The sequence below is a fragment of the Dasypus novemcinctus genome, chromosome 1 (genome assembly GCF_030445035.2).
Source record: "Dasypus novemcinctus isolate mDasNov1 chromosome 1, mDasNov1.1.hap2, whole genome shotgun sequence".
In the NCBI taxonomy this organism is placed as follows: Eukaryota; Metazoa; Chordata; class Mammalia; order Cingulata; family Dasypodidae; genus Dasypus; species Dasypus novemcinctus.
Genome location: NC_080673.1, coordinates 205,055,238 through 205,079,553, shown reverse-complemented (window position 1 = coordinate 205,079,553; position 24,316 = coordinate 205,055,238). Strand labels below are relative to the sequence as shown.

General features: G+C 67.7%; 1 protein-coding gene across 2 annotated transcripts; it reads right to left on the bottom strand.

Annotated features, from left to right (window-relative positions):
• Positions 1-14: 14 nt before the first annotated feature.
• CPZ (carboxypeptidase Z) lies at positions 15-23,923 on the bottom strand. 2 transcript variants are annotated; one of them, XM_058301309.2, is made up of 11 exons: positions 23,821-23,923; positions 18,649-18,681; positions 16,944-17,318; positions 13,498-13,710; positions 11,815-12,011; positions 11,023-11,184; positions 10,393-10,551; positions 6,767-6,902; positions 5,572-5,711; positions 1,074-1,173; positions 15-448 (listed from the first exon to the last, which is right to left on the bottom strand). In XM_058301309.2, the coding sequence occupies exons 1-11, from the start codon at positions 23,906-23,908 to the stop codon at positions 87-89; spliced, it is 1,965 nt and encodes a 654-aa protein (XP_058157292.1). In that variant the 5' UTR covers positions 23,909-23,923; the 3' UTR covers positions 15-86. The 2 variants fall into 2 exon arrangements, with proteins under 2 accessions (XP_058157292.1, XP_058157293.1); XM_058301310.2 differs by lacking the exons at positions 16,944-17,318; positions 18,649-18,681; positions 23,821-23,923 and adding an exon at positions 14,475-14,623.
• Between the last annotated feature and the right edge of the window lie 393 nt (positions 23,924-24,316).

The window sequence follows — 24,316 nt, the reverse complement described above, 5'->3', positions numbered from 1 at the left end:
CCTTGGCGGCGGCCGAAGGGGGTAACAACGCTTTAATGCGGCTCTGTGGGGAAACCGAGCGCAGGCGCGGGGCCGCGGGCCGCGTCCTAGTACTTGAGCATCCACCGCGGCCTGTGCGGGCCCAGCGACGTGAAGTAGGACCACCACCAGGGCTTGCTCCCGCCGGCGGACGGCGCGCCCCGCGCCTCGGGGCCCCGCTCCCGGGGCTCCCCCAGTGGGTCGCCGCCGCCATCCAGAGGGTCGTGGCGCCCGGGCCCCGCCCTCCGCGGCCCCGGGAGGGACTGGCTGGGGCGGGTGCTCAGCGGCTGGAGGATGAAGTCCACGCGGCCGGCCCTCTTCATCCGGGCGGGGAGGGCGACCATCTTGATGACCTTGGAGTAGCCAGGGGCCTGGGCAGCGACGATGTGGGACCCCGGGGGCAGCAGTCTCCAGTAGTCGCCGCCGGGGGCTGCAGACAGAGCATAAAAACACTTCTTAGCTCCAGCTTGAACACAGGGATGGGTGGGGTCGGGGGACGGGTTAGGGTAAGGGGCAGGCAGACCCCAAGTTTGTGCTTGGTTTAGCATCTGCCTATGTCCCATCTTGTCCCTCTGTTGATTGGTTGAACTCCTATTCAGCCTTCAAAGCCCCAATTGGACAGCATTTCCTCTCTCTCTCAAGCCTTTGCTGAATTTCTTGTCCCTATCCCTGACTCACAGGGCACTAGTTAATGCCTCCCCGCTTTGGGTCGCGCCTCTAACCGGTAACACGGGGCACAGCGCGCTGAGCAATCGGCTTGAAATCCCCGAAGGGTCCCGGAGCCCGCACTGGGCTGGACACACCCGCCGACGGAGAGGGTGTGAGGTCCGGGGCATAAACTCAAGGCTCGCAGCCCGGAGCCGGCTCTCCCCTGCGTGCGGCGGGGGCACCCCCGTAGTTAGCCCGGGGGTGAGAGAAGGTGCCGCGACTGCCGGCCAGCACCCGAGACGCTCTCTCCCGCGTCGCGGGCGGCGGGGGCACCGGGGACTGAGGCAGCGCCTCCTGAGGGGCAGCTGCGGGGAAGGGGCCGCGGTGAGCGCGGGCACGGGGCTCACCTGTGGTGACATCGTGGCGGATGCCTCTCACCGTGACGCGGGCGTTCTTGACGGGCTTGCCAAACTTGTCCATCACCACGCCCTTGATGCCTCGGTGCGCCTGGAGAGACCCAGGACGGCGAGGTGGCGCGTCCTCCCAGGAGACCCGCCCACGCCGCCCCAGCCGGGCCCCTCGACCCCCCGGGAGCCCCGGGTCTCCGAGAGACCTGGCACTGGGCCACCGGCTCCGCCACCCGTCGCTCTGCGGTTCTAAATAAATCTCCCCCGCCTCGGTTTCCTCACCTGGGAATCGAGGGTGGCGGGTGAGCCCCTCTCCGCCCCCAGCAGCCAGCCCTAGAACGTTCTGGGTCTACGAGGGACCCTGCATTCTGCTCGAGGGTCTGGCCAGCTCCACCTCCAGGGTCGGGAGCGTTGAGCAGAAAAGCCCACCCCAGACCCCGAGCCCCTTCCAGCCTTGGTGACCACAGCCCAGCGCCAGCAGGACGGCGGAGAGGGGCAGCCGGGGGCCCTGGCCTGGGGGTTGAACCTGGACACAGCCAGCCCTCGGCCTCGGGCCAGCTGCCCGCCTCTCAGCACTTCCCTGCCTACAAATGGGGTGCAGCCCCCTCCCCACAAACTGCTGGGGGACAGGAAGGGCCTCACGGGAGGAGCCACAACAGCCCTGGGACGCGGCCCTGCTTGACCACCCCACGAGCCGCCCTGCTTGACCGTCCCCCTGAGCTGTGCGGCTTGCCCAGCCCCTGGGCTGCGGGGCTCGACTGCTCTCTGAGCTGCCGGCTTGACCGTCCCCCTGAGCTGTGCGGCTTGTCCAGGCCCTGAGCCGCGGGGCTCGACTGCCCCATGAGCGGCCCTGCTTGACCGCCCCACGAGCCAGCCTGTGCACCCAGCCTGTCTGACGGTCTTGGGGTTCCCACTCTCCAGGTGGAAGCACCTCCAGGACTGCCTGACACCATCCCCATTTCGTCCCTAAAAAGAAAACCCGACAAGGAACAAGGCGATCTGCCCTGCCCTGTTGGGCCGAGGTCAGCCTGGGGCCCGTCCGACGAACCCAGGACGTCAGAGCGGGAGGGAGGGGGGCCAGCCAGGCCTTCTCCCGGCAGCCCACCCGCCCGGCCTGCACCTAGGGCCGCCGCGCCCTCCTCGGGCGCCCGCTCTCCATGGCGCGTCTACACCGCCGGCCCCCGCTCTGGCTCCAGCGGAGGTCGAGGCGGGGCACAGCCGACGGGGCGTCGGGCCACCCCTCCAGCAGGAGCCCTGAGAACGGTTTCCTTTCTTTTAAACTCAGACAAGAAACCCAATATTTCGGGCCAAAGAAAATACGATGCCTCGTAACGCTAACACCCCATCTTCGTGTTGATCATCGTAGTTTTTAGTATTGTTGAAGGAGGAAGGGGCTCCCAAAGGCAGAGGTGCCCGGAGCCCGCGGAAGCCATCCCCCCTCGCCCCCCCAAGGACATGCGCGCTCGAGGGGCTTTGCCGTCCTCTGGGAGGGAGACTCGCTCGGGGCACCGTGGACAATCGCTTGCCTCTTGTGCCTCGGTTTCCTCCCCTGTCAAATGGGTTCAGCAGCCGCTCCTGCAGGACTTCCTGGGTGGCTCTAGCGTTTTAACGGGGACCAGCTCACCTGATCCCCGCTGTGGCGCCCGCGCTTTTCAGATGAGAAAGCCGAGGCCGCGGAGCCAGCCCGGGGCAGGCGCCAGGGGGAGGCCCAGGAGGCTCGAGCCGCGGTTCCTGCCCTCGAGGGCCAGAAGTCAGCCGCCCGTGGGCGGGCTCCCACAGCGGGCACTGTCGGTGCCCAGAGCCTTCCACGCGGGCACGCGGCCGCGACGCGGTGGGCGAAGGGCTGGCCGCCGCCCTCCTGCCATCGCCTGGCCGTTGGCGGCCCTGCACCGCGTGGGGGCGGCTGCTGCACGCAGTTAAACTCTAGAGCAACCCCGTGCGAGTCTTGAGGGGGGGTGGCCTAGGAATAAGGCTCTCCCGGTGGGCGGAGGGGAGGGCTGGCCCGCTGGGGAGCTGCGGGGCCCCCCTCTGGCTCCCTGGGGACTCCGCCTGGCCCTCAGGGCCGCCCCTCCCTTCTGTGTCCTCTCCCCGCCCCCCGGCTCCCCGACCCAGCAACCAGAATGCAGGAATCCCACCCGGGCCTCCAGACCCCTCCCTGCCCGTGCCCCCTACCCCGAGACACGGCTCACCCTCCTCTTCCCCCAGGAAACCCTCCCTGCTGCCAGGGTGCATCTGGGGCCTCCCCGGGGGTCCCCCGCCTGGCCTGAGGGTGGAGGTGGCCAGGGGGCAAGCCCGCTCTCCGCATCAGCTGACATGGGGAGGTTTCGTTGGGTGCTTGCTTTGGGGTGCAGGGTCCGCTTCCCGCATGGTGGGGGCAGCAGCTCAGTGGGGCAGGGGGCCGGCCGCGCCCGCAGGACTGCGCAGGATCACGGCGAAGGAGCCGCAATTGGCCAGGACAGGCGCAACCCTTATCGAAGCCCCGCGGCTGCCCCGGAGGCCCGGTGGCCGCGGCGGCCGCAGCGCCCTCGCCTCGCGCTCCCTATTAGATCTTTATACCCCAAGACGTCACGCGCGATATCCGCAGGCGCTCCCAGCTCCACTTAAGTCTCCTTAAAGCTCATTTTTCACCAGACAGCCGTAAAATGAAACGAGCGGGCCCTGGCCGGGAGCTTGATTGAATGATGATGATCCCCCAAGCGGCAGGGCCGCGCCCATAAAGGGAAGCTGGAGCAGCGCTCTTAGCCGGCAATTAGCATCTGGGGCTTTAGGCTTCTTTTTCCTACTGCAGCTGCTGTCGCGTCAGGGAAGCCGCCCTCGGCCCTTGCCTGGAGCAGAGATCGTGCTCCTTTTAGAAACGAGGGGCTCATAAACAGAGCTGAGGCTTCCAGGCAGAGCTGGGCTGGAAGTCTGCGCAGCCGCTGAGTGACACTGGACAGGCCACGCCCCGCGTCTCTTCCTCTCTGACCCTCTGTCTCTTCTTTGGCTGCCTCACAGCCGCTGAGCTGATAACTAAGCCGTTCTGTGGCCCAGCGACCCCTGAGACGTGCTGGCCTCCCCTAGCACACTCTGTCCCTCTGTCTGTAAAGTGGGCAGTCCCACCTACCACCCCCAGCTGCCTCGGGGTGACCCTGCTTCTCCTTCAGGGCCTGCTGGGCACTGGACGCCGGTGCCAACACACAGGTGGCGAATCTTGGAGATACCCAGCGCCAAGGAGCAGAGCAGCCCACAGAACTACGGCCTTGTTTCGTTTTGCATGTGTTGCCTCACTTCAAAAGAGGCGTGGGATCTAAGCCTCCTCTTGACATAGATGTGGAATGGACACAACCAATCCAAGGTCCACAGAGAAAATGTGGCATTGGTGTGGAGAAAGTGGCCATGGTGGCTGCTGGGTGCGGGGAATGGGAGGAAGAGATGAGATGTGGAGGCGTTTTCGGGACTTGGAGTTGTCCTGGGTGGTGCTTCAGGGACAGTTATCGGACATTGTGTGTCCTCCCATGGCCCACTGGGTGGACTGTGGGAGAGTGTGGGCTATGAAGTGGACCACTGACCATGAGGTGCAGCGGTGCTCAGAGATACTCTTACCAAATGCAATGAATGTGTCATGATGATGGGAGAGAGTGTTGCTGGGGGGGGAGGGGGGGGGCAGTGGGGTTGAATGGGACCCCATATTTTTTGAATGTAATATTTTTACAAAATGAATTAAAAAAATTAAAAGATAAAAAAAAAAAAAGAGGTGTGGGAAGGGCTGGGCCAGGCAGGGGACCTTGGGTGCCTGTCCCCAAATGGCCGCAAGCCTTGGCTCTCTGGGGTGAATGAGGGGGCACTTTAGGTTCTCAGCTGCCCCCTCACTGCCCCTCTGCCTGTTTCTGGGGTGGCCCCGGGACAGCCTGGCCTGGCCGCACCTGCCCCCTCCACCCCTGCCAGCCTGTTCCCGCCAGAGCCTTCCCTGCCCGAGGGGCCGCCTTGCCCCGAGGCGCCTGCCCTCACCACACAGGAGCCCTGGTGCCAAGCGCCTCGGCCCCCTCCCCAGTGCACCCCGCCCCTCATTCCAGGCGCAGGGCCCTCGCAGTCCCAAATGGCCGCCATCTCCCAAGGGCCCTGTTCCAGCACGCGCCAGCCCCTCTGCCCCGGGCTCCCTGCCCCGTTGCCTGATTTCTCCTGCTCGTTCTCCAAGATGCAGCCCAGGTGCCACCACCTCCAGGAAGCCCTCCGTGGTCTCAGGGGCCAGACTGTCACCTCCGCAGCGCTGCCCGAGCCCTCTGCTCCCCCTCATTTAGTGGTGTCCCCGTAGGTGTCCCCAACACCTGACCCCTGGTGTCCCCAGGGAGGGGAGGCGGCCAAAGCCGGTGAACGAGCAAACGGAGGACAGTGGCCACACAAACGCAGTGGCCACACAACTCAGGGGCCACACCCCTCCAGGTCAGGGCTGGGAGGCCTGAGGGGCAGGCCGGGGGGCCCCCACCAGCCTCGGCCCCACGCCCACCCGGGGAGCGCTCACCATCTCCAGGAAGTGCAGGAGCGGCTCCTTGTTGTGCTGCCAGAGCGGGTAGAGCGCCTCCTCGGGCGGGAACTTCACGCAGCCGAGCTCCACCGTGATCTCAAGGCAGTTGCTGTGCAGGTAGTTGAAGTCGGCCATGCCTGCGGGGGCGCCCAGGTGAGGGCAGGGCAGGTGCAGGGCTCCGCCAGCGGCCACCACGGCGCCGTGCCCAGCGCCTGGGCCACCCCGTGGTGGCGGCTCGTCCCCGGGTCACCACTCCAAACCCAGGTGGTCGCCTGGCCCCGATGTCCGTGGCCTGGCCGCCTTCCTAGGTGGCCTGCTGTGCCAAGAGTTCCTGGTTTCCAGCACGAGGTGGGCATGCCCCCAGCTCTCTCCCCACCTGAGACAGGGAGCTCAGACCCCCACAGATACCTAGTCCACTTGCCCAGACTCTGTCCCACCAACAGCCTGGGGAGGGGTCACTCCATGTCCCAGAGAGGCCCGTGGCCTGACGGACGGCCAGGTGAGCAGCGGGCAGAGGCCTCCTGGCAAGGGGGACCAGGAGCCTGCACCTGCCAATGCCAGCCACGCCTCCTGCGGCCCCGGGGCCCCGGGCAGGTGCCTGTGCTCGGCTGGGCTCACTTTCCTCCTCTGCAAGATGGGGCAGGCGGCGGAGGGGCGACGGGCAGCGGGAGAGCGGGCGGGGGCCTGATGGAGCAGGTAAAAAGGCAGGCCACCCAGGGAAAGTCAGACGAGTACTTCTGTAGCGTTAAGTAGACCCCTGGCCGTATTGGGACACGCTCATGCAGTGCTAAATGATGCCCCGTTGTTCGCCTGAAATTCACATTTGCCTGAGCGTCTCATCTGGCAACTTCCTAAATCCCAGGAGGAAAAAAAAGAACCAGTTCCGCTGGGCCGAGCGCGGTGCAGCGTTCTCTAAACAAGCCGCAGAGACGGGGACGCGGCGGTTCCAGCCGCGCACTTTCGTAACCGGGGCTCGGCCCCCTTTCCAATGCGGGCACCACCCAGGGCGAAGCCGGCCCTCCGGGGTTCCCGTCCCCCAAGAGGAAGCACTCGCGGGGTGCACCGTGTGTCCTTGCTGCTCTTGGGCGCCCCAGAAGCGCGTCTCCCGGAAGAAGCTGTGGAACGGGGGCGCGCGGCCGGCCTCCTCCCCCTGCGCGCCCGCCAGCACCCCGCCCCCCAGCCGGGGCCGCACCTCCCGTGAAGCTGTACCAGTCGGCGCCGTTGACGATGCTGCCCTGCTTCACGAAGTTGCCCCCACACCTGCTCTCGGAGCGGTCCATCATCATGGGGTGCACGTCCGCGTAGGCGCTGGCCAGCAGCTTGAACATCTGCAGAAGGGGCGCGGAAGGGGCTTCTGGGGGCTGAGGCCAGGAGACGGGGAGCCCCCAGAGCAGGGGGTGCAGGGTCGGGAAGCCTCCCGGGCGAGGGGCCGGGGGAGCGAACTCCTGCTGCCCACGGCGAGAGGGGCACGGCGTCCGGCGGAGGACACGGCAGTGCCCGGGGCAGGACCCGCGGGCGGCCTGGCACGGCCGGAGCTCGGGCACGTGGGACCTGGTGAGGAGAGGGGCGTCCTCCTGAAGGGGCGGCACGGGGCATGGCGGTCAGCTTGGATCGTGTGACGTGCTCCCTGCGGCCAAGCAGAGGACGGGGGGCGCCGGACGCTGGGGGCGCGCAGGAGGCGGGGGGCCGTCGGAGAGACGGAGGCCGGGGTGGGAAAACTATGAAGAGCTGTCGCTCCAAGGCTGCCTGAGGTCTCCGCGGTGGCTCAGGGGCACGCATCCCCCCGGCAGGAGCCTCTAGGGGCATGCCGGGCGCGGGCTGGGGGCGTGGGCGGCCCCTTCCATCACTGACCACTCCCCCCACAGGCCCTCCCTTGGCGGCTGCCTCTCGGCCATCTGGGCCTGCCAGGGCTGGACACAGGGCCTGGCCCGGGGGTGGAGCCCCCCACTCTGGGCCAGACGGAGGGTCCCCCGGGAGCCGCACAGCCCAAGGATGAGGCTGGGCCTGGGCTCAGCGACGGGAGCTGCCCCAGGCCCGAGCGGGGGTCACGGCCACTCAGAGCCCAGGGCGGGGGGATTCTGGCCAAGGCAGGGACGGGCCCGGCTGCTCCCTGGTGAGGCTGGGTGCCGCAGCCACAGTCCAAGCACCCACAGTGCGTCCCACACACGCCCCTTGGTCCCCAAAGGCAGGGAGCTGCAGCCCCTGCCCCCCGCTGGCCGGTCAGCGCTGACACCACCCAAAGGGAGAAGCCTCCAGCCCCCCCACGGTCCCTCCAGGGGGTCCCCATCCGGGAAGAATCGCGCCAGGGAGAGCCTTCTTCCTGCAGGTTGAGGACGGTTCCAGCCACAGCAGCTGCTTCTGCTCAAACTTGGCTGGCGTTTCTAACCTCTCCAGCCCTCCACTGCCCACCTGCAAAGCGGGATGGGGCTTCCGGGGGGGGGTAGGTGGGGCCAGGTGGTCCCCGAGGCCCACACCTCTCTGTCCCTCTCAACCCCCCACCTCTCCGCCTCACGCCCCCTGCCCCCACCAGCACCAGTCGGCCCCCTGGGTTCAGTCTGGGAGGTGGCTGCCGATCCACCTGCTCTCGGCGAGCAGAGACAATGTCAGCCCCCGAACTTCAGGGTGCACCCACCCCAAACCTGGCTCAGCGCAGGTCTGAGGGGGCAGGTGGACTGGCAGGGACGCCTCGGGCGCCCGGTCTGCTGCCGGCTGTGGGGTGAGGGCAGATCCAGACAGAATAACTGCGAGTCAGCCAGGGGGCTCGGCTGGGTCCGGGGGAAAGGGGCAAAGGTGACCCAGCGTCCTGGGGAGAAAGCCGCCGGGGGCCGGGCGAGCCGAGGTGGGAGGCCCGGGGACCTGGGCGCCCTCGAGACCCCAATGGGTGGGGCCGTGGGTGGGCCGGGAAGGGCTTGGCGGGAAGGCCGTGCGGGGAGCAGCATCTCAGCAGGGGGGCAGCGGAGGCGGGGCGAGGCGGGGTGCCCCGAAGCCGGCTCCAGCCGCGGGCCTGCCTGAGGTCGGGGGTGCCAGGAGGTGTGGGGAGGGGTCACCTGGGGGCACCACGGCCAGCCCCTCTCCTCCCACTGCCCCCACCCAGCACCTCTCTAGGGACTCTGGTTTCCACAGAGACAACCGCTGGCTGCGGGGGAAGGATTATCGATCGCTGATTGATGGCTGGGGGAGAAGATTCTCGTTTTTCTCCAGCTCTGGTGGGACTCATTGAGGAAACTGCTCCCCTAGGGACACCGCTAGCCCTGGGTCTGATTCGGAGATGCTGAGCCGCAGGCAGAGGGGCCCTGCTGCCCCATGCTGCCCCCGCTCTGGCAGCACAGGGGGCCGGGCCAGGCCTGCCGTGGAGAGCCCCAGCCACCCCAGGGGCATTTCCTGAGCTCTGAGCACAGAACCTGGCGTGCCTCAGGCCCTTGGCATGTGCTGGACGCAGGAGTGAGTGAGTGTGCGAGTGAGAGAATGAATGAGGCGGCGAGTGAATGAGTGACGAGATGAGTGAATGAAAGAGGAGGTAAGTGAATGAACGAGATGAGTGAATCAAAGAGGAGGTGAGAAATGAATGAGGTGAGTGAGTGAGTGAGGTGAGTGAATGAGGAGGTGAGTGAGTGAATGAGGAGGTGAGGGAATGAATGAGGAGGTGAGAGAATGAATGAGGAGATGATGAATGAGTGAGGAGGTGAAAGAATGAATGAGGTGAGTGAATGAATGAGGAGGTAAGTGAATGAGTGAGGAGGTGAGGGAATGAGGAGGAGGTGAGGGAATGAATGGGTGGGTGAACGGATGGTTGGGTGGGTGGATGGAGGGATGGTTGGGTGAATGAGAGCAAATGAATGAAAGAGGGAATGAATGAATGAGTGGACGAGTGAACAAGCGAGAGGGGTGCGTGATCACGGGGATGATGAAGGAGTGACTAAGTGAATGAGGAAGGGCGAGGAGAGGATGACTGAGTGCAGGCAGTTAAGGAGCAATGGGTGGGAGACCGCGGGAGTGGGTGCGGGCACGGCAAGCGGGTGGTGCTGCCAGAGCTGCCAGGGCTCTCGGGGGCCCCGCGACCACCCCCGGTTCCCGCCCTTAAAGCCTGGGCGAGGCGCCGGGGTGCAGCGCGGCAGGGCCCTGGCCCCCAGCCCCCCCCTGAGCCCCGAGGCTGGGCAGTGGCGAGGAAGCGCAGAGCGCACAGGGGCCGGGGAGGGCGCGCCGGCCTGGGGGCGCCAGCCAAGCCCAGCGCACAGGGCGCCGTCCCCACCGCCACCTCCCTCCTCCCTGTGCTCGCGTCTGTCACGGGAGGGGTGGCTGCAGCCCTCTTGGCAGGGGGCCGGCTCAGGGGGGCCTGGAACAGGGGGACGGCAGGTGGGCAGGGGTCCCGCCCTCATCGCACCCTCGCATCCCAGCTCCTTGTGTGGCTGCGGCCGCCCCAGGCCTCGTGACAGTGACTGGAGGTGCCAGAGTTCCCAGCCCACCCCGCGACACCGACGGTGCAGACGCCCGGAGGAAGGGGCCGGGACGCGGCAGCACCGCCCTCTGCCGGCCGCGCACAGCCTCACCCGCCTGGACGTGGACCGCCGCCAGCCCCCGCCAGGCCGGCCGCGAGTGGGGGCCCTGGGAGGCAGAGGGGGCTCGGCCGTGGCCCCGCCTAGGAGCCACCGGGGCGCGACGCCGCTGCGAGGTGGGGTGCGGCGGCTCGGGGCGGGGTGGGGGCTTCCTGGAGGAGGGGCCTTGGCCGGGTGCAGGGCTCCACAGGCAGGACAGGGGCGGGCCCCGGGGGCCTCGGACCCCACGAGCTCCCCGCTCGCGCGCCCCCACGCCGCCCCCTACCTTCTCGTCGGGCGTGGGGGAAAACATCCTCCTCTCCTCGGGGTCCTGGGAGAAGTCGAAGGGGTAGGACACGACCAGGTCGCCGCCGTGGAGGCTGGCGGAGAGCACGAAGGGCACAGCGCGCATCCACTTCATGATGGCCTTCGTCTCGGGGGCCACCTGCGCGGGACAGAGGAGAGGCTCTCAGGGCCACCACGGGGTCCCCGGCCTCCTCCGGGACCCCTGCGCCAGCCTCCCTCCATCCGGGTTCTGCCTCAGGGGCCGTCACCGCCTCCAGGCAGTCCTCCCTGACTCCCAGGCAGACCGGGAGCCTCCTTGGGGCCTCTGGCGAGGTCGGCGGCAGGGGCCCCCCCAGGACAGAGGGGAGCCCCTCTGTCTTGCTCTGCCGGGCGTGCCTGCCGCAGAGCGGGCCCTCAGCCGTGCGTGACGGCGGGGGAAAAGGTCTCCGTGACGAGGCAGCACCCAGGCCGGGGCTCCGAATGGCCGGGGTAGCTCGACCATGGCCTCGGCCCCCCTCAGGGAGCTCCTAGAGCCCAGGGGGAGTGGGCGCCAGTTCTCAGGGGGGGAAACTGAGGCATGGAGCTAAGGCTAAGCCCCACCCTGACGCTGGGGGCGGGGAGGGGCCCCCACCTTGCCCGACCAGTAGTCCTGGGGGATGGCCAGGTGGTCCCTGGGGGCGCCCCGGGCCTTGACCAGCCGGTAGTACTCGGACGTCAGGTCGGGGAAGTTGCGGTTCAGGTCGAGGTTCTGGGCGTTTGCCCTTCCGCTCATCCACCTGTTGTAGCTGGCACCCTGAAAACACACCCCCGTTAGGGGCCGCGGCGCCCCCCACTGCGTGGACGGAGGCCGCAGGGCTGGACGGAGGCTCCTCTCCAGCTCTGCGTGATGACCTTGGAGCGTGGCCACCCGGGGTGCCTTGACCTTGACCGCCCCCCACTGCCCGGAGAGGGGCCGCAGGGCTGGATGGAGGCTCCTCTCCAGCTCCGCCTGACGACCTCGGGAGCATGGCTGCCCCTTGACCTTCACCTTGACCTTCCTCCCATCACTCCCCGCCCCGCCGCTGCTCTGCCAACACCTCATCCGCTGGGTCCTGCTCAGGGCCCCCCACGTCCCCTCCCCGGTTCCCCGCATGGCTCGCTCCCCTCCTCCCGGGGGGTCTGCGCGCCACCCCCTCCTCCAAGGGCCCCCACTGCCCAGCTGATGCACGCGCTCTCGCAGGCACTCCTCCCCCCTCCCCACCCACCCATGGGCGCCCTAGCCCATCGCAGGGCGACCCCGTGTGCCTTCCGAGCCGGGGGCGGGGCCGGCTGAGCACGCAGTCCCCAGCGCAGGTGTACTTGGGCCCCAGCGGCGGGCGGGAGGGGAGGCCACGCCCAGGGGCTGGGAGGACGGGGGGGGGGGGGGGGGGGGGGGGGCGCGCACCTCGGCGGCCGCCACCTCATAGCCGTCGGGGTTCATGGAGGGCAGCAGGTGGATGCGGGTGGAGTTGACCAGGCGCTGGACGCGCGGGTTGCCCAGCAGGTACTCGGAGCACAGGTACTGCGCCAGGTACAGCAGCATCTCGCGGCCCGCCACCTCGTTGCCGTGGATGTTGCCGATCAGCTTCACCTCGGGCTCCACTGGGGGGACAAGAGACCCGGGGCGTCGTCTTGAGACCCAGGGACCCCCAGGGCCCAGGGGACCCCCCCCAGCAAGGGCCCGGAGCGCTGGGCTGGGGTTGGCTTGTAATCCCGTGGGGGTTTTGTCAAGGTCATCGTTTTGTTCAGTTCTTTTCTTTTGTTTAACCCTGATTATGAACCAAGGACAATATAATAATAATATTATTATATATTATTTATGTATTATATATATAGTAATAATGGAACATAACATAAGGTATTGGTGACGTTCATTTTGTGTGCTTGGATGGGAGGGCAGCTGGCACGGAATGAAGGAATGAATGAAGGAATGAATGAATGAATTGTGGGAAGGCGCATGGGCCCAGGGCCTGGCAGCCTTGCCCGCTGTGTGGCTTTGGGCAAGTCGCCTCACCTCTCTGAGCCTGCCATTGCTTGCAGGGACCCGCGGCTGGGGAAGTGAAGCCCCCGTCTGGCATACCCCACGCTCTAGGGTCAGGGTGAGCTGGGGTCAAGGCCGAGGAGGCCGGGACTCAGCTCTGGTAGCCCTGATGGTTTGCATCATCATCCTCGCCGCCACGGAGGAAACCGAGGCACAGAAACCAGGAGAGCCGCAAGTCTGCCCAGCCAGGGAGGGCTGGGCCGATCCAACCCGCGAGCCTGGCCCCTGGCCTCGTGCTCTCGCCCAGTGCCCTGCCTGGCCCTGCACCCGTCCCCGGACGCAGGACATTCCGACCATTTTCCAGCAGCGGCGCAGCCAGCCCGAGCGGCTCGTCCGCAGTTTAGCAAACTGCGACTGCAGGGAAGTTAAATTGTGCGACTGGCCCTGCAGAGAGACGGTCCCGGAGGGACAAGCGTCCGCTTGACCACGGTCCTCCCTCCCAGTTCAAAACGGGACCGCTGCACCCGGTGTGAACTGAAGGGGACTTGGGCTTTTGAAGGGGTAAGGGCTTTATTTGCACGATGTCACGCTGACCTCTCACTGCCCAGGTCTCCCGGAGACCCCGTGGCTGAGGCCACCCAGCCCTGCGCGTGCTTTCCTGGGGTCCATGAGTGAAGAAAAGGCCGTGAAGACACATTCTCATGGCAGAGGGGCAAAGCCCAGCTCCTGCCGTCCTCTCAGGGCCCCCGCTCCTCCGTCGGGGCTCCCCGGGCTCCCCAAGGCTCCCCAGCCATGCAGCCACCTCCTCGCAAGCCGTAGGGAGGCTTGAATTTAGGTTTCTCTTGAACTTAGGTTCCTCCTTCATTTTACACCTGCTGGGTCCTCTCAGAGGACCCGAGAAATAATCCAGTCTCCGCAAACTCACAGGTCGAACGGCTCTTCAGGGGCCCGTGTTTACGTCCCGCGGCTCGCCAGGCCCCAGAGCCCCCTGCCCCATGTTTGGGGCAGCGCCTGCACCCCCGCCCACACCCAGGGCTTGGCGAGGGCCAGGCCAGCTGGAGACCCCGAGGCCCAGCGCGCCCCCCGCCCAGCCGCCCCGTGCCTCACTCAGCTCGTGCTGGCCGGGCCGGCCCGAGAACTCGATGACCAGCAGCTCCCGGCCGTGGAAGCTGCGCCCGATGCTGTAGGTCCTGGCGACGTGGGCGCAGCGGGCGGCGGTCCTCCGCAGCACGCGCGCCATCTGGGCGTAGGTGTGGTGGGCGAAGCGGATGAAGGTGGGTGGCAGCCCCGATGGCAGGGCGTCCTCCGCCTCCCGGTCTCCTGGGGAGGGTCGGGTACTGGGTCAGGGTGCCGCTGCCCGCCCCAGCCGCTCGGCTGCCCCCGCCCCGCGAGGCCCCCGAGGCCGGCTGACCCCTCCCAGCGCCGCGCAGCTCCCAGCCCACCACGCTGCGAGGGGGTCCCGTCCCCGTGTCGCCCCCACAGCCCTCCAGCCACTCCCATTTACATTTCTAATTAAACTTTCCTTTGTAACACTCAGAACGAGGTCGACAGCTGGTACAAACACCCAGCGGATGCTAGCGCCCGACGCCGTTGTGGGCAAATTTGGAACATTTTAAAATGCAGGACAGTAGAATATGAAGCATAACACAGGTCAGTGCCTTCAACCCCAAAACCCGCTGGGGGAAGCGGATGTGGCTCAACTGATAGAGCACCCACCTACCACATGGGAGGTCCAGGGTTCAAACCCAGGGCTCCTGACCCGTGTGGAGCTGGCCCACGCGCAGTGCTGCCACACGCGAGGAATGCCATGCAGGGGTGTCCCCATGTAGGGGAGCCCCCTCACATGGAGCGCACCCCATAAGGAGAGCCGCCCCATGCAAAAAAAGCATGGCTTTCCCAGGAGTGACACCGCACGCACAGAGAGCTGATGCAGCAAAAAGAGACACAGATTCCTGGGACCACTGACAAAAATGCAAGTGGACACAGAAGAACACACAGGGAATGGACACAGAGAGCAGACAACTGGGGAGGGGGGAAGGGAGAGAAATAAATAAACTAAATCTTTTAAAAAAAAAACCCATTACGTTGTTTCTTCTGTCTTTCTTGCTCCATCCTGAACATCTCGCTGTAACCATGTACCAAGGCAGTTTCCGGTCTGCTTTGTTTACTGAACTTCATGGCACAGAGTTTCAACATCGTTTTGAATCAGTCACAAGACCTTCCGAAAGCTCCTTACTCTCCCCTACTCCGTAGAGCGGCACCTTCCAAGTGTTTTGTGTGATTGCTGATTCAACGGGGGGGCGGGGGGGGGGCAGGAGGGAGGGAGGAGGGAGGGGCGGGCAGGGCTGTCTGACTTCATCAGTCCCTCACAGGGAAGCTCCTAGACGCGCGGCAGGGACGTCTAACGATGCAGCCGCAGCCTGCGCCTCCCATCCTCTCTCCGGAGCTTCGCGCCCCACCCGGGGACCCCCCAGCCCGGCGCCCTCCCCCCGGGGAGCAGGAAGAGTTAACGCTCTCCCCCACGTCTCGGCTTGGCCTGTGGTTTGGTTGCAGCTCAAAATGGTTTTCGAGGGGAAGGAGAGCGGATGGAAGCAGCAATTTGGTGGCGGAGGTGCCCAAAATAACCTCCCTGCCTCTGGGAGACCCCCCGGCTTCCCCGGGCGGGCGGGCGGGCTGGGCCCCGGGGGGCCGTCTGGGTTTGTTCCTCTCCTGCCCCTCGCCCCCACTGCCCACTTCCTGCCCCAGGAAAGCCCTCCTGGTGGGCAGCCCCTGTCCACTGCCCGCGGCATCGCACAGCAGCCCGCGGAGTCAGGCACCCCTTCTCAGAGGAGGAGCCTGAGGCTCTGAGCAGCTGCCAGACTAGCTCTGAGCCCCACACTGCCAGCGCGCGGGGCGAGCGGGAGGCCAGCTGGACCTGTTCCCAGAGCACATCCCGGGGTCCCCTCCCATCCGCCGTGTCCAGTGTGGAGCCAGGTACCCAGGGGGCTCTCAAGAGCTGGGTGGCCACCGGACACATCGATGCACCGCGCAGCGAGCGCGGGGCTGAAGACGCAGCCGCGTCTGCCTTCCCGGAGCCTGTGCCCCCTCCTCCAGGAAACAGGGGTGAGCCCTGACACGGGGTCCTCGGGGGCCGAAGGGAGCGGGCGCATGACCCGCCAGTGGCCGCGGGTGAGCAGCGGCGAAGGCCCTGGACGGCGCTTCACCGCAGCCTCCTGGACAGCCTGCGGGCGGCCTCCGGAGGGTGGGCACCCACGACACCCTTGTATGCGCCCCTGCCCGGGTGCACGGCCGGGTGCACAGCTCCGCACAGGCCTGCGCCCCCCCACCTCCACCCCCAGCACCTGCCGGCCACCTCCAGAGGCCAGGGCCTCCCATTCCGCCTCCACCAGTTCGTCCTCAGGAGAAACCGGCCGGTGGCCCTGCGCCCGCGCCCTGTGCCCGCTCCCTGCTTCCTTGCGCACGTGGGCCCACCCCGGGAGGTGCACCCGGCCACGTCCCCGGCTGTGCTCCTTCAGCCCGCCTGCCGCAGGTGCAGAGGCCGGGCTCCTGGGGGAGCCGCCTCCTCCAGGCTCAGGGTGCAGCCGGCACCTTCGGAGGGGGCGGGTCAGCCTCAGGCCCCCCGGCCCTGCCCAGGCACCCCACCGCATCCAGCCCAGGCGTCTCCCCCTGGGGGCCTGGGGAGGCCCCTTGCCCGTCTCTGACTTAGCACCTCCCCCTCCAGGCCCCTCCCACCCCCTCTCCGGTGCCCAGGCTCGGCGGTAGGGAGCTGGAGCCCCCCGTCCTGATGCACCCCGGCCCGGCGTCGTCAGTGGGGAAAAGAGGGGGGCGGGGGCACCACCTCTCACTCCGCTCATGTGCGGCACAGCAGTGGGTGATGCAGGGGGGTTGCACTGTCACGCGGCTCCATGTCAAAACGGACCACAACACCTGACAGCTCAACACCGCTGGGTCCCCCGAGTCCCCCACCCGCCCTCCTGACCACACATCCCCAAACCCCCCGGCCCTCCTCTGCACAGCCCTGAGCCCCCCAACCCTCCTGACCATGCGGCCCCAAGGCCCCCAACCCTCCATACTGTGCAGCCCCTAGCCGCCCCCCCAGCCTTCCTGACCACATGTCCCCGAGCTCTCCCCACCCTCCTGACTGCACAGCCCTGAGCCTGCCCCCAGCCCTCCTGACCACACAGCCCCAAGCCCCTCCCCCGCCTTCCTAACCATGCAGCCCCAAGCCCCCCCAGCCCTCCTGATGATCCAGTCCCAAACACCCCTGGCTCTCCTGACCACAAAGCCCCGAGCCCCCGGCCCTCCTGACCCCACGGCCCCAAGCCCCCACCCTTCTCACGGTGCAACCCCAGGTCCCCGGCCCTCCTCACTGTGCAGCCCCGAGCCCCCAGCCCTCCTGACCCCACAGCCCCAAGCCCCCCGCCCTCCCGACCGCGCGGCCCCGAGCCCCGCCCTCCTCACGGTGCAACCCCAAGTCCCCGGCCCTCCTCACTGTGCAGCCCCGAGCCCCCCGCCCTCCTGACCGCGCGGCCCTGAGCCCCGGCCCTCCTCACGGTGCAGCCCCTCCAGCGGGTTGTAGCAGCCCTCCTGCTCCGTGGCGAAGTAGCGGCTGCAGTCCAGGAAGTAGGGCCAGGCCATGTCGATGGCGTCAAAGGCGGGCTGGCAGACCTCGCGCAGGCTCTGGCAGACGTGGCGGCAGGGCCTGAGCGCGCGGCCAGCCTCGCAGCGGGGGGCCAGCACGGCGCAGCCCAGCAGCCGCAGGTCGGGGCTGCACTGGCCCTGCAGCAGGTGGTGCAGCACGCCGAGCAGGACGTACTCGGAGCTGGCCTCCACCGCGGCCCGGGAGCCGTACTCCAGCGGCGTGGGGAACACCGTGCTGTTGTAGGCGGCGTCGCTGCATGTCCTGAGCTGCAGGTCCACGCATGCGGCTGCGGGGAGGCGGGGCCGCCCGTCACCGCCTCTGCCAGGACCCGCGGGCCAGGTGCAGCTGAGTGTGGGGGGCTGCGGGGGCCGGGGGCCGGGGCAAGGGCTCCTCTGGGGGCAGCCGGGGCCTGGGGGAGACCCCGACGGGGCGCCGAGGCCTGGCCAGGCTCAGGTGCTCGTGGCAGGTGAGTGGGGGCAGGTCACTCAGAGCCTCAGCTTCCTGCAAAACAGGCACCGGAAGGCCAGCCTGGCATCGCGGGATGCGCGGGAAGTGACCCTGGGTCTCCTCTCTGGCACATCGAGTTTGGCAGAGACATGCACGAGCCCTGCAGAAGGCACGGCCGCGCCGCCGTCCAGCCCCCCTGTGGTGCACGGGCTGGGCCGTCGCTCGTCCCTGGGGGAGCCCGCTGACCCCTAGCTGGCCAGTGTGGGCTGGTGTCTGAACGGGACGGCGGGGGCCAGTCCTGCGCCGCGCTGCCCTCGCCAGGAGCTGTCGAGGGCAGGTGCAGGGGGCGGGGCTTCACCGCCACTGGGCCTTGACACGCTCTGTTCCCAGCCCAGGAGGGGACGTGGGACGGATTCTACTGTCCCCACTCGGGGCCTCGGCTGACCAGCAGCTGGCCTCTAGCCCCTCTGATGTGGCGTGGGGCCCTGCCACTGCTGTGGCCACTCTCTCCTCCCTCCTGCCACTTCCTTGATCCTCGTTCAGACTTTGGGGACTCAGCGTCCCAAGATGTGGCTCGTAAGATTTGGCCACTTTCCCGTGTCAAAGGACAGGTCGTTCCTGCTCTTTCTCTGCTCAGAACCTTCTGTAGGAGCCACTGACTGTTGTCCTGGGAAACTGTCCCCTGCTTTTTTAAGCTGAGCCCTCCTTTGGGAATATGCTATAGGCCCAGAGCTGGCAGCCGCTTCTCGCGGGCCCCGGCAGCAGCCAGAGGGGTCTACCCGTTTCAGAGCCCTCAAAATTTTCATGAGATCAGAGCCGCCCCCCGCCTCGTTTTACAGAGGTGGACCCCGCAGCCTGGAAAGGAAGAGGGTCTCTCTGAGCCGCAGGACGATGGCGGAGCCACCCCTGCCAGTGAGCGGGCGCCGCGCGTGCCAACCCTGGGCACGGGGCAGGGAGGCCTGATGGGGAGGGCACCCCTGCGGCGCGGGGGGCAGGGGCGGGTGGGTGGCCCTGCGGAGGGGGGCTCGGCTTTCCTGCGCCAGATCCGCCTGGGGGCCGCGCCCTCATTACCCCCGTCGGAAACCGGGGCTCTCTCCCTAAAGGCCTCTGCCGCACGCGGGGGCCGCGTCCCTCCTAAAAGCAAAGCCGGGAGGGTCCGGGTACTGTACCGCTGTGTGCAGCTGGCTTCCTGCGGCAATCACCTGGAAGAGAGACACAGGCATCAGCCACCAGGCCGCCCGGAAGCACACCCCGAGCTCACGGAGCGTCCGCCGCCTCTGCACGGCCCCCCACGAGCTTCCCCTCCACGCCTCGCCACCACCTTGGGCTCCGCGACGCTCACCGCCCCACCCCTGCTTCACAGAAGAGGAGACCGAGTCCCGGGAGGGTCCCGGGCGCTGGTGCGGCGTGCCGGGCTGCCCCCGGGGGGTGCACTGTGACCAGGCCCCCCCCCCCCGTGCCCGAGCCCAAGCCCCACGGCTGAGCAGCTGGCGGCAGGGGGCCCCGGCACCCCACGCTGCTCGAGTTTCCCCCCAGGAGCCGGGCAAGCCCCTGCCTCAGGAGCGCTCCCCGGGGTGGGCTGCTTCCCCATTTCCTGAGCCGGGGACCCTTTCCCCAGGAAAAAAATCAGCACATGAAACTATCCTCGCAGCCGTGCCCCCAAAGCGCAGGCATGTGGGCCCACAGTAAGACCCCCCGGGAGGGCCAAGGAAACGGACCCCTGGGGGCCCCGCTGAGGCCTCGACGGGCAGCGGGTCCCCTGGGCTCTGCGGGCACCAGAGGGGGCCGGCGCCGAGAGGGAAGTCGCGCCAGGACGAAAGCTCAGCTGAGCTTGGAGCAGAGGGCGGGCCTGGGGCCGGGGCCGGGGGCCGCGGAGCGGGTGAGCCGGCAGGTGCAGAAGCGCCGCAGATGTGGGGGAGGCCGGGGGCGGGGGCGATGGCTGGAGCAGAGGGGAAAGGCGGCCGAGTCCAGCCTGCGCGGCCAGTGGCAGGGCCCAGGCTGCTCTCAGGAACTGATCTGGAGCTCTCAGGGGAGGGGGCAGGAAAACGGGACGCCGATAACAGTGCCCCAAGCGGGCCCAGGATGCAGGGGACCGGGTCGTGGACTTGCCACGGCCAGCCAGTCGCCCCTGTCGGGCACCTCCTCGTGCCTCAGTTTCCCCACCGTGGGCTGATGAGCCGTAACCCCTGAGCCCTCTGCCCACAAAGCTCGTGTGGGACGGAGAAGTGCAAGGACCATCACGACTGGTGATGAAAATGTCGCACAGGCGCACACGCTTCTGCAGCGCGGAGCCGGCGGCTGGGCAGGTGCGCTTCCCTTGGGCTCACCCCCACTCCCCACCCTAAAGGACAGCTCTGCCCGTGAGGCGCGTGGGCTACAGGGGCGAGAAGGGGCGTCCAAGGCCGGGGCTCTCGGTTCAAACCCACCCATCACTGCAGGAGACCTGGACAGGTCGCTCTTTGTGCCTCAGTTTCCCTGACTGGCACCGGGTCCATGACATTCGCTTTCCAAGGATACTCTGAGGGTTCTAGGTGATGCGCAGTGAGTCCCCGGCGCAGGGCGGGCGCAGGCCGACGCTCCAGCCCCGTAAACAAGAGCTCACCTGCGCACTCGCGACGGGCTCCAGACCCGGCGTGAAGGAATGCCAAGCTGCCCCTGGCACGAGACCCCTGCCCCTTTGCGTCTGGGCGCTGAGCCGACAGAGCTGCAGGGCGCCCAGCCCTGGGCCCCCGGGGGCCGCCGTGCAAGCTGGGAGGGAGGGGCCCGCGCCCACGCCGACGGCCTCCCCGGGGGCGCACCCCCGCCTGTGATCAGCAGCAGGCCTGGAGGGCCCGAGCGCCTTCGCTGGCACCCTCGGGTGACTCGCCGGCCCTCGTGGTCCTCGGGGGTCCCAGGATTGCTCCATCCGCCCCCTGTGCAGCTGCGGACCCCTGGGTGGCGGCGGTGGGAACCGAGGACGGCACGTCCGCGCAGCGCCCCTGCCGGCACCCCTTTCCAAACCAGGCGCTCTGCGGGTCTGTCTCCCTGGGGCACTGCTCGGCCCACCCCGGGCTCTCGTCGCGAGCTCTGAGCCCTGAGCGAGCGGAGGCTGCGCCCCAGGCGGGGAGCCCAGGAGCCTTGGGCTCGGTCCCCTGCCGCATTCAGATCTTCCGCCACAGGAGCGGGAGGGCCTGTCCCCAGGGAGGTGTGCGGGCGGGAAATGGGGAGCACACGCAAGCCCCACCTCTGCTTCTCGGCCGGCACAGGCGCCTGGGCCATCGCAAGGAACTGCCGAGCTGCCCCCGCCCCATGGTGTCACATGGCCCAAGTCTCCCTATTTCACGGACTGCCCCGTGTCTCGGCGCTAAGAAGAAGCCACTTCATGGGTTGAGGATGGGATGGGGCAGTGCCAGGCAGGGCTGGTGCCAGGAAGAGCTTAGCCAGCCGCAGCTGGGGGTGGCACAGCGAGGAAGAGGAGGGGCTGCCCCTTGGGACGCCCCTCCCCACGCCACGGTGCCTGAGGGTGCCGACAAGAGGGTGGCCAGGGGCCATCCCCACGCCAGGACAGCCTGACAATCCCGGGCGAGCTCAGGGGCAGGGGCGGGGACTGCAGGGGAATCAAGCTGCTCCAGCTGCATTGGAGGCAGCAAGTGACGGAGAGGACAGCCCAGAGAGGTTGTGGAACCTGCCCAAGGCCACCTAGCCAGCCACATGATGATGCGGGCGGCCCCCTGGCCTCTGACTTCCATCCGTACGTTAAGGTGACGGACCAACACCGCCGAGGTCCCCTCTCCATCCACCTCAGCACCCACCTGCCCTGGTGGCCAGAGAACGCCAAAGTTCAAGACATGTGGGTGCCTGTTTATTCACCCACTGCCCGGGCCTCTCCCCCAGACTCAAAGAGGCCCCCAGGGAGACCCGGCCCCCGCAGCCTTCAACGCACAGAAAGGGCGAAGACGGCGTCCTCGAGGGGCTCGAGCCACGCTGTCCAGCAAGCTAGCCGCAGGCCACGGTGGCTGTCGAGCCCCTGAAACGCGGCCCGTCCAAGCTCAAGGAGTGTGTCCAACACACACCATGCTTCAAAGACTCTGTGCTTGAAAACTGTAAAGCAGCGCAGTAGTAGTTTTTGTACTGATTACAGGTTGAAATGACAATATGGCAGCTCTAGGGAGTTAACTAAAATTTATTGTCAAAACAATAATAGAGGGAAGCAGACCTAGCCCAGTGGTTAGGGCGTCTGTCTACCACATGGGAGGTCCGCGGTTCACACCCCGGGCCTCCTTGACCCGTGTGGAGCTGGCCCATGCGCAGTGCTGATGCGCGCAAGGAGTGCCGTGCCACGCAGGGGTGTCCCCGCGTAGGGGAGCCCCACACACAAGGAGTGTGCCCCGTAAGGAGAGCCGCCCAGCGTGAAAGAAAGTGCAGCGTGCCCGGGGATGGCACCACCCACACGGAGAGCTGACACAGCAAGACGATGCAATAAAAAGAAACACAGATTCCCGGTGCCACTGATAAGGATAGAAGCAGTCACAGAAGAACACACAGCGAATGGACAGAGGGCAGACAACGGGGGCGGGGGGGGGGATAGAAATACATTTTTAAAAAAAGATCAAATAACTTTAAAAAAAGAAAAGCAATAATAGAGTCCACCTGTTTCTTAAACTGCTTTTTAGACGTGGCTACTGGAAGACATTAAATTACGGACGCGGCTCGCGGCCTGTTTGGGCTGGCCGGCGCTGCTCTGAAAGCTTCTGGAAGCGCACACGTGGCTGTGGCAGCCCTGGGCCACGAGGGGGCGCTGTGGCCAGCATTTCCTTCTCCAACCTTGAGGTCCAGTCTGGAAGCCTCGGTCCCTCCCTCCCTCTAAGCCAACAGTGGACTGTCCCTTCTGGCCAGGACCCGGGGGGGGGGGGCCTTTAGCCCTCCTCTAAGAGATGAGAAACCTGAACGAGGCCATGCCGAGGCCGCACAGCTAACGGTAGAGGAGCCGGGATTTGAACCCAAACCCGCCTGGCCCCGGGAGAATTAGAGTCGCCGCAGACTCCAGGTTTCCCGGGCTGACCCCCGTGAGAGTCCTCTGCTAGACCAGGGGACGAGGCAGGTGGAGAGGGGCCCCACGTGCTCCGAGCCCCTGCGACGGGCACGGCAGGGAGCCGACCTCGGGTACGGGGGCCTGGATTCGAGCTGTCCAGTCCTGGCCACGTCGCTCTGGAAAGGGCCCTGGACGCCCACAGACCTCACAGTGTGGCCGGAAGGACAGACAGGGGCCCGGGTGAAGGGCGTAGGCTGTGACGGTCGCTGGTGCCCACACAGCTCCATGCAGAGAAGCGCCAGGGCCGAGCACCCTCTCCTCCCTGCGGGGGGCTCACACCAGCTCAGAGGGGGGCGGCTGGGCTTCTCCCCAGGAGGGGGCAGGTCAGGGAAAGCTTCCCGGAGGCAGGGGCCCAGGACCCTGTGGAGCCCCTGATTCCAGACATTTCCGGGGTCCGGGGGTCCGAGGGGGGCCCGCCCACCTGCCCCGCACACGGCTCGTCCGCACACACATCTACACGCGCCCCCAGAAACTGCCAGCCGCGCAGGGGACAGGGGAAGCCGGCCGGGAGAGACAAGGAAAAGGCTGGCACCGGCTCGTCCGAGAGGGGCCGGCGGCTTCGCGTTTCCACCCGGTGGTTCCCAGCAGGTTCTCGGGTATCCACAAAGCACCCCGACGGCGCGGCCCCCGCCCCGAGGGACCCCCGCCCTCCTGGAGCGCAGATGTCTGCAGGCGATAAGGGCGGAGAGCGCGGCGCACTAGCGGCGCCCCGCCTTTAAATACCCGGGGAAACCGAGCCCCGTTCCGTGGGCGGGGGGACTCGCTGGGGTCCCCCGGGCAGGTGTGAGCCCGCAGGAGCCCAGGGCTGTGCGCCGGCGCCGCCTCACACCCCACGCTGTGAGCAGACGCGCCCCCGAGCGTCCCTGGGTCGCCCGCGCGCCCCCAGCCCTCCAGGAGCACCCGCCCCCTCCCCGGGGAAAGTAGCCCCCACCCCCCAGGCCCTCTGGCCGCTTCCGGGGACCCTGCCGTCCTCATCAGGGGGCCGATGCCTTCAGCTGCCCACGGGCCGCGCCGCTCCTGGAGGACCCGGGACGTTCCTGGCACCTGTCGCTGGGACCCCCGTCCCGGCCGTGTCCTGGCCACAGAGGCCCCCCGCCAGGGCTAGTGCCTCTCCACGGCCCTTCCGCGCCCGCTGCGTGCGGCCGGGAGTCCCAGCCTCGGTGGGTTGGGGCGGACAGCCGGGGTCACACGCACCCACCCCTGCACGCCCCCGCCCGGGGCGCAGGCGCGGGGCCGCGGGGAGCGCGCCGGGGGCGAGCGCGGGCCTTACCGGCGGGGTCCCGCGCGAGCTCGCACTCGGGCCCGGCGGCGGCCAGGGCGGCCAGCAGCGGCAGCAGCAGCGGCGCCCGCGGCGACATGGTGGGAGCGCGGCGGAGGGCCCCGTGATGTGGCACTCGGGCCGCGGGGCGCTGCGCTCTCGGCTCCCGCCCCCGGCGCAGGGGGGGCGCCTCCAAGCAGCCGGAGTCGGGTTACAAAGGCCGCCCAGGCCGGCGCTGGGAGGAGGAGGAGGGAGGCAGATAGCCGCGGCCTCCCCGCCGGGGCGCCGCCCCCGGACCTGCCCTTGGGGGTCCCGTCCTCCGCGCGTGTCAGTTTCCCCATCTCCCACCCGAGGGCTCTGAGGAGCTGATCGCAGGACTCCCGGCTGCTCCTGCCTAGAAGCTGGGTTCAGGGACAGGGTGGGTCTGGGGTCCCGAGGCTGAGGCCACCGACCCCAGTGCTGACCCAGTGGCGGCGAGCCCCATGGAATGGCACCCCAAAGGGCCTGG

Bases quoted from the DNA above. Each gene is read 5' to 3' on its own strand.
- CPZ (XM_058301309.2), bottom strand. From the start codon at position 23,908: ATGTCGCCGCGGGCGCCGCTGCTGCTGCCGCTGCTGGCCGCCCTGGCC. The intron at 17,319-18,648 runs GTACAGTACCCG...GCCTCCCCGCAG, and splicing joins GAAGCCAGCTGCACACAGCG to CCGCATGCGTGGACCTGCAG. The intron at 5,712-6,766 runs GTGCGGCCCCGG...GCGCCCCCGCAG, and splicing joins CTGGTACAGCTTCACGGGAG to GCATGGCCGACTTCAACTAC.